The sequence below is a fragment of the Sminthopsis crassicaudata genome, chromosome 4 (assembly GCF_048593235.1).
Source record: "Sminthopsis crassicaudata isolate SCR6 chromosome 4, ASM4859323v1, whole genome shotgun sequence".
Classification (NCBI taxonomy): Eukaryota; Metazoa; Chordata; class Mammalia; order Dasyuromorphia; family Dasyuridae; genus Sminthopsis; species Sminthopsis crassicaudata.
In genome coordinates, this window is record NC_133620.1 from 195,204,454 (window position 1) to 195,213,838 (window position 9,385).

At 33.6% G+C, this 9,385-nt stretch overlaps 1 protein-coding gene across 2 annotated transcripts in view; it reads left to right on the top strand.

The window, feature by feature from the left end:
* Positions 1 to 8,846, top strand: part of PPIL6 (peptidylprolyl isomerase like 6) — a 49,574-nt gene extending 40,728 nt beyond the window's left edge. The window contains exons 8-9 of one of the 2 annotated variants that reach the window (XR_012489230.1): positions 1,259 to 1,451; positions 8,653 to 8,846. Coding sequence is in view for 1 of the 2 variants with exons in the window: in XM_074310137.1 (XP_074166238.1) it covers positions 1,316 to 1,451; positions 8,653 to 8,761 (245 nt within the window). In the remaining variant the exon portion in view is untranslated. The remainder of the gene's footprint in view (positions 1 to 1,258; positions 1,452 to 8,652) is intronic. The other variant, XM_074310137.1, reaches the window with a different exon arrangement.
* The last annotated feature ends 539 nt before the right edge of the window (positions 8,847 to 9,385 follow it).

A 9,385-nucleotide genomic window follows, 5' to 3' on the forward strand; every position in this document is an offset into this window, starting at 1 on the left:
ACTCTACTATTTCATTGTGGTTTGGAATTCTTAAAGTTAAACCAATGGAGTGCCAAGGTCTGTCAGGTCTCCTAAAATTTGAAAAGATTTCCAAGTAGGAACAAATATACTCACTAAGATTAGCTTAGCTATATTCCAAGAGGCTCAGCCTCAAGACTAGCCAGTAAGTTACTGTTAATATTTTTCCTGTCATAACTTTTAAAGATTATTGTGATTACAATAATGGAGGGAGTGCCCAAATCCAAGAAATTAGTTAATTTATTACCATAAATACTTAGGATCAAACCACATTCTTAGAAGAATAGCTGTTGGACAGTCCCTAAAAGGCTTTTTTTTTTTTTTCCTAATTAAGTGGAAGGATAGTTTTATTGTAAAAAACTATAAACCATTCTCCAAGGAAATGAAGTTGTGTATCTTTAAACTACATATAAAAATGCTGAAGACAAGGACAGGACAAGGGAAAAAAGGAACCAAGTATAAATCTTAGCTTAGCTTGTAAATACTTTCATAGATAAGAATCATGTTTAATCAGCAGGCTGACTGGTTGAATTTAAACACTGATACTAAAGTGGTAATGGAAAAATAAAAAAGTTTATTGACCTTTATTCTTAAGTAGGGTAAGCTTCTCTTTTTTCACTATTAATTTTATGAGCAAACTTATCTTATTTACCATTAATACTAATTTTGTCTTATGTCAAAAATAGCAAAGTCCATATTAATGAGGACTTCAGTGGAGGTAGGGTGCCTAGTTCACGTTGGATGCCAAATGCTGGAACTCTGTCTTCCCAGAAATCAGCCAGAGTCAGGATCACCAAAAATCTTTATTCTTGGTCTCTTGGGGTCTCTGTCAGGGGATTAAATCTAGCAATCTCCACACTACCTTCCTCTCTCTCCACTGCCAGGAGAATGCCTCAGTTCCCTTCTCCTCCTCCACCCACACAAGTCACTTCCCCTTTTTTGTCCCCCAAGCGAGAAGAGAATAGTTGGGGAGGGTCAACCTTCAAACATGTTAATAGAGAACCGTCCAATTGGCAATTAGTCTCAGGTGCTCCGTTATCCAAGTGCATTTGCTCAATCCTAGCCCTTTATACATATTAATGAGATTTTATATCTATTTTTCTTAGAGGCTATTTGAAAAAATGGAAAGTAATGTGGAAATAAACCAAATGTTAAAAATTTGCCAATAGACTCAAACACTTACAAATGAGAATGTAAAAAGGTGTTCTTTTTTGTTCATTATATGTTACTACTGATGAAGATAATGGAGGAAATTAACTAATAAGCAGCATTTACATGACCTCCTGATCTTTCCTAGATGAAAACTTTATAGTGCCACATGATAAAAGAGGAGTTCTTGGCATGGCCAACAAAGGACGACACACCAATGGGTCACAGTTCTATATCACACTACAGAAAGCTCCTTATCTAGATCGAAAATATGTGGCTTTTGGGTATGTATAACAAGTTTGTCTATTTACAATTTTAAAATGTAAAATGGAGGCTCAAAAAGTCAGTGATGACCTATAAGATGAATAAAACTGACATTTAAAACAAATTTCTTGTAGAAATATATTTTTAAAATACTGAGGGGTACAATGGATACAGCACCAGCCCTAAAGGCAGGAGGATCTGAGTTTAAATGCAGACTCAGACACTTAACATTTACTAGTTATGTGACCTTGGGCAAGTCACTTAACCCCCATTGCTTCACCAAAAAAATTAAAATAAAATATTGAACATTACCTTTGTATTGTATTTTAATCTGCTACTGTGAATAATCAATTCTAAAATTACTGTGATACATTGTATAATAGCTTATTGTTTGGATTAGAATCCCTAAATCCAGAGCTTTGTGAAGGTAAAGTTCCAAAAATGAAGCCTTTTTTCCCCTTTTTTCTTTTAAATAGCATTTTTTCCCAATTATCTGTAAAGACAATTTTTAACATTCATTTTTAAAGTAAAATTTTGAGTTCTGAATTCTCTCTCCCTGCCTTCTCTGTTCCCTAAGATGATTAACAATTTTATATAGGTGATATAATTGATATGATACAATTATATAAAATATTCTTCTATATTAATCACATAGTACATGTGAAAAAAAAGTGTCTGTAAATTGGAAAAGGAAAAAAAAATGCAAAAAAAAAATTTTAATGAAAATAGTATGCTTCAATCTACCTTCAGATTCCATAGTTCTTTTATCTAGATGTGGATAGCATTTTCTGATGAGTCTTTTGGAATTGTCTTGAAACCATTATATTGTTGCTGAGAAGAGCTAAATTGATCACAGTTGATCATTGCACAATGTTACTATTACTGTGTACAATGTTCTTCTTCTAGTTCTGCTCACTAAGTGAAAGCATTCTCACAACTAATCAACTTTAATAAAGAAATCAAATTATCCAGCTTGCTGATAACATTAGGTTGCCAAAGGATGATGATTAATACTGAAATATCTCAGATAACAATTTTAAGGAGTTTAATACCAACATACTTATAGGCATTTAGACCTGAAATATATTGTTAATGTATTTTACAAATATATTTAATATATTTTACAACATTGTACAGAATTTTATATATATATAGTTATAGACCTAGTATTATATAGTAAAATTTAACTTGTCTTTTCTTTTTCCCATTTCCATGCCCTTGCTTTTCTCAGGTATTGTTCCTTCCATAAGCCTTCCCCTGGTTGCCTCTTTCCATAGTAAGATCTCTCTCTGGATTTTCATAGTACTTTTTTTTTAACCTATGTAACATTTAGATTCTAAATTCATGCTATACTTATTTATGTGTATCTTTATTTTCATCCCTGGTTAAATTATTAACTAAATGAGAAAGAAGTATGATCTTTCTATTTGCCTACTTCCTACAATGTCTTGAATACAGTAGTTAATCAGTAAATATTTGGTGAGATGCAAAACGATAAGATTTTGCTCAAAAATTAGTGGAACTGCGGGGAGCTAGGTGGTACAGTATATAGAGCACCAGCCCTGAAGTCAGGAGCACCTGAGTTCAAATGTGGCCTCAGACACTTAATACTTTCTAGCTGTGTGACCCTGGGCAAGTCACCTAACCCTAATTGCCTCAACAACAAACAAACAACAAAATAATGGAACATTGGAATCCATTATGAAAAAAAGCCCCTTATAACATATGTCTTCTGAATATGAACGTATTTCTATTTCATTCTTGAGCTTGGTCACAGATCTTTCTACAAAATTCCAATTTTCAGGGATGAAATAATTTGAGAAAGACTTTTCTAGCCCAAAATACTTTTATCCTTTTTATAAAATCAAAGGCATTTTTAAATTTACAGAACATTAGAAAAAATATTAATCATAGTAGACATCTTTAGTTTATTGTTCTAATAAGCCTGTTGATCTGGTTTTCCTTGTTATCATCAGTTCCACCTTCCACAAAAATAGTCTTTTTTTCTTCTTCATTCCATCCCACAGAAAAGATAATCAAAGGGAGGGAACAGAAAAGCTACAGGAAGCTGTTGATAATTTTGAAGCATTTGCCAACAATTTAGTTTTCCTGGATCAAGTTCTCCATGCAGATAATTCCATATTTGCCAAGAGATTTTACAATAAGGGCATTATCATACATGCTAAAAGGGAAACCCCCCTTTTCTTGAGTTATGACCAGTTCAGTTCAAGTTAGACAGCTAGTGTCATAGTGGATAGAGGCTGGGGCCTGGAATCAGGAAGGGATGAGTTTTAATCCAGACTCAGGCACTCAATTAGAAGTATGACCATGGGCCAGACCTTTCACTTCTGTTTACCTCAGTTTCCACATCTGTAAAATAGGAGATCATAATAGCACTCCTATCTTAGGTTGTTTTGAGAATTTGAAATAATATTTGCAAAAAAGCATTTACCACAGTCCCTGGCACATAGTAAGTCTACATAAATGCTTCTTCCTCTTCAGATTTGGGTAACCCCAAACAATGTATTACTTAGGATGACCCAAAGGTTAAGGTTCCAAAATCCTCAACATATTAATTGAAATCTTGTGGAATTTAACCAAGTACCACTAAAGAATTGGCAAGGACCCTGCAATACTTATGGACCTCTGGACTGACACTATTGATATCTCTTAATTCTAATCACAAAAGTTGATTTGAATTCATGCTTTCACACCATTCTCTTCAGTCAAACTTCACTAATCTACATCTACATCTCTGTATGGTAGGCTTTCATTCCTTCATGAATAATCTTCCTCCATATCTTTTGAAGATTTTAAAAAAATAATCACATCCTTAACATGTTTGTCCTTCAATTCTGCAAAAATTTTTGATCTTTTCAGAAGGGATTCTGGTACAGCTAGCAGCTGCTTCTTCCACATCTGCCATGAGTACAACTAGAAAAGAACATTTTATTTTCTACTAAGATATTCTTTCCTAAGATATTTCAGATCTTTGAAAATACATATCCAAATTGGCTTGAAAGCCTGAAAGCTCACATTAAACATTCATAGGCTTCTTAAGCTTTTGATTATTGTCAGATACCAGGTCCCTGTAAAATATGGAGGTCCACAAAGCTGGAATCAGGAATTTGGCAAAATGTTCTGTTTCTGATTTTTTTTTTTTTTTTGGCAGATGCAACCTTTGTGAGAACATCATACCTTGATAAAGATAAGTCAAGGGAAGAGAAAGTGGAAATAAACTCTTCCATGGCACTTTTAACAAATATTTCTTTTAATCTTTACCGTCATTCTGAGAGGTGGATGCTATTATTGTCTCCATTTTACACTTGAGGAAACTAAGACAAATAGATGAAGGGGCTTGCCCAGTGTCCAGTGAAGAAGGCTGTTATTTGGATTCAGGGCCTCTTGACCCAGGGCGATGCTCTGTTCACTGAGTCTACTCTTGGGAAAGATCAGCAGCTGAGAAATGATGGAGGTGTAAATACTCTTTCACCTCACTAATAAAGTATTGTAGTCATGGGGTGGGGGTCTTTTCTCTCCCTGAACATTCTCAATTGCTGATATAACTCAGTCTTTATCAGAAGTCACAGAAGGAGGCAGATTGGAAAAGATGAGCAGCTAGGTTAGTCTTTCCACAGGACCACAGATCACCTTGTACCAGTCTTGGTTTTAGACTTTGTCTTTATAGCCTAAGCTATAATAAAATTTTGGCCCTGTTAATCCGATTAACTTTCATAAATGATGATTGATCTTTGTCACGTTCTAGAATTAGTGTGAAATCTTGGCAATGGAGAACTTCAGGTCACTCCCCAAAGACCCCCAAGTCTTTTGAGGATGTAGAGTCAGGCAAATGAGCATCACTTGGATTTGGAGGCTTTGTGACTAATGCTGATTGGGTTTAGTTTGTGGAATAAGCCTTGGATATATTAAGCTCCAGGCCCCTAACATCATCTGCCTGTTAGAAAGTTCCATTTGGATGTCTCACAAATATCCCAAATTCAACATGTCCAAAACAGAATTCATTATCCTTTCCTTCAAGTCAACCTTTCTTTCTAAGTTCCCTAATTCCTACTAAGGCTACTATCATCCTCTTTTGTTCCCTCTTTCTATTTTCTCTGGGTAATTTCATCAGCTCCCTTGGGCTTAATTATCATTTCTATGCAGGTGATTGCCAAATCAATATATCTAACCCCAAACTCTCCCCTGAGCTTCAATCCCAATTCACCAAATACCTATTGAATATTTCAAACTAGATGTCCCAGAGGAACCTCAAATTCAATATGTCAAAGTGAGAATTCATTATCTTTTTCCCCAAACTCAACCACTTGCCAAATTTCCCTCCCCCTCCCAACCTATTCTTCCAGTATTCTTGATTCATAACTTTGGTGTTACCCTCTACTTCTCATTCTCCATCTCACATGACCTTTAATTTTTGTTTCTAAATTCCACACCAAATAAAATGAGAATTCTCATATGATAGATATAGTTAAACAAAGTAAACCCACACCTTGGCCATTTCCAAAAAGGTTTTTCTCTTTCTTCAAATTGAGACTATCTCTTCTATTAAAAGATTAAAAGATGTATATATATATATATATATATATATATATATATATATATATATATGTATATATATATGTATATATATATATGTGTGTGTGTGTGTGTGTTTATGTATACATACATTTATATACATATGTATATATACATATGACCTATAACCTGTATACACATACATATATACATACACAAATACACACATATATATATATATACACATACACATACACACACACACACACACACACACACACACACACATATATATATATATGTTCATTAATTGAACGATCCATCCTCATTACCCAAGCTATGGCAATACCCTTGACTCAGTTTATCTCCCCATGATCAGTTAGTAAGTTTTGTCAATTTCTACATCTCCCATATCCAGTCTCTTCTCTCCACTCACACAATCTCTTTCATAGTTTAGGGGTACGTCTAGACTACTGCAATAAACTTCGTTTTTTAAAAAATTATCACAAATAATTTTTATAGTATGTCATAATATCAAATTAAAGTCCCCACAGACCCTACCTCAGACAGCAGGTTTCACTAGTTACCAGGGCTAGATACAGTTGCAGTAAACTTCTAACAGTTCTTGCTTTCCATTTTCTCCTAACTCCAATGTATTCTTCACACTTGCCAACTTGATATTGAAGGATTATAGATTTAGATCTGGGAATGGCTGTAATGGTCATTGAATTCTCCTGATTTTACAGATGAGGAAATTTTGATCTAGTAACATCACTGCTAAGTCAGTTTCCAAAAATGATAAAGGGAAAAAGGAAAAGAACCCATATGTTCTAAAATGTTTTAGCAACTCTCTTTGTGGTGGCAAAGAACTGGAAACTGAAGAAATGCCCATCAACCAGGAATGGCCAAAGAAGTTGTAATGTATTCTTGTAATGGAATACTCCTGTGCTATAAGAAGTGATGAGCTCAATGATCTTAAAAAAACAGGGAAAGAGGCACAAAATAATGAACAAAATGAGCAGAATCAAGAGAACATTGTAACAGCAATATTCTTTTAAGAAAGACGAAGTAAATAAATTGCTTTGATTATTATAAATACCTATCTGCATCCAGAGAAAGAACTGGTAAATAGAAATATATCTATATATATATAGAGAGAGAGAGGATAATTTTACATATATACATATATGCATATACATTTATTTGCATCTGATGGTAGCCATCTCTAAGTTGAGAAAAACAGGGAAGAAAAAAATGATATTAACTATCACATATTAAGAAGGAATAGCAAATTTTTCACAATAGATTTACAGATTCATGTGCAGTCATCTTTTTTATTATACTATGTTATAGAAATTCTTCCATAAATTAAAAATTAAATAAATAAAATTAAACACACACACAGAGGCAAGTTAAATGATTTGTCTGTGGTCACACATAGGTAGTATGCATGTGAAATGTGATTTAAACCCTGATTCTCTTGGTTCCAAAATTCATTAAGGTATCCATTACACTCACTTTGTCTCATACAATACTCATAGGTTAGAACATGTTACTCTTCTGCTTAATAATTTTATATGACTTTCTCTTGCCTCTGGAATGAAATATGAGCTCCTCATTTAAAAAAACCCATCACAATCTATCTTCCCCCTCAGACTCGGGGTGACCCATAGAAAGAACTTAAAGAAAATTCCAGGTCTGTATTGACAGGGCACTCATCTGCACATTTTCTCAAGAAATCTCTTCAGTGTAGGTGTAGTAACAAAATTCTGGGAGCCCATTTTCATGTGTTCATGGATGGATGTATTCATTCTCATGTATTCATGTGGCCCTCATTCATTCTATCCCTCTCTGCTCTATTCCCATTTTTTCCCCCATCCATCTAGGTCTAGTGTCTATTTTTAACCCTGTCTTCTACTTAAAGAAAAACTTCATTTATTGGTAAAGGCCCAAGGAAAACCTATTCGAGAGATTCAACTTGTAGATTTATGGCTGACTAAAATATAAATTATCTTTGAAATAAAACAAAAACAAAACTGGCCTGCTGCTTTTTTCCCATGCACAGCATTCTATTTCCCACCTCCTTGCTTTTGTGCAAGCTGTCTCCTATACCTAAAATTCTCTTTTCCTCCTTTTATCTACTAAGTTCCCTAGCTTCCTTTAAGGCTCCTCTTCTTAAACTGTGATTCCTAACCTCTTATAGAGTCTTGTAACGAATGTAGGGGGCCACATAATTATGATTTATTATCAGTAAATGTTTGATTTGCATGTGTATATATATATGTATATATACACATGTAAAATTGGGATCACAAAAATTTCTTGGGCAAAAAAGTCTCTGCTTTAAGGTTTGGCTGAAATGCCTACTCTTATGCCAAGTCTTTCCTACCTTTCTAATGTGTTTCTTTGCACTGGAGAAATTGCTTTGTATTAATTATATATATATATATATTATAAACATATATAATATACATTATATATTTTACTTATTTCTATATATGTTATATTTCCTGAAGAGAACATAAGCTCCCTGAGAATAGAACTGGTTTTGTTTTTGTGTCTCTAACACAGAACCTAGCCCATGGTGCCAAAGTAATGAATTGAACTGAATAAGTTGGATGGCATGATAAAGATTATAAGAAAAAATTAATAGTGAAACTTTTTTTTTACCATTTTTTTGGTTTACAGGCAACTGATTGAAGGAACAAGAGTTCTTCAAATTCTAGAAGTAGCAGATACAACAAACGAAAGACCAATCTATACTTGTAGAATTACCGACTGTGGTAATTATCGCTGATAACATAGACTGACACTTCTTCCTCTAGCTTACGTATTATCCTTTTCTAGATTTCAATAAATGATTTTTGAAAAATAAAATAAAACTGAGAACCTAATTTATTTTGGAATCCCAAAATATTCACTCTATGTTTAAATAAGACATTCTGTCATTTGTATCCCCATTGAGGTTACTTTTATTAAACCTAAAAGAAAGAGAAACATGGTAGTACACAGCCATACAGAAGAAATACATTTTAGTTCTAGGGATGAGTCTTCAAATGTTTGCTTATATTTACAATTAACTTAATTAAGAGGAAGTCTCTAAGCTATCCCTAAAAAGTGTGTTATTATAAAAATTGATATTTTGAGGTGCCCTACATTAAAAAACTATAGATATTCCTCATATAATTCATCAATGGCAGAAAAACTTGTCATTAGAGAATATATCTGATATATTAAATGTAATTTCTGTTACTACAGATGGACTAATGAATTTGCCCAAGGACAATTGAAGCTCATTACTTGTCAGTCTTAACAAACAAAATAGCAGCCAATTTCCCCCAATGTATAGTATAGCTGTGACAGCCTCATATTTCTTAGTATCAGCCTAAATGTCTTTTCTTTCTGTATAGAATTTTTACCT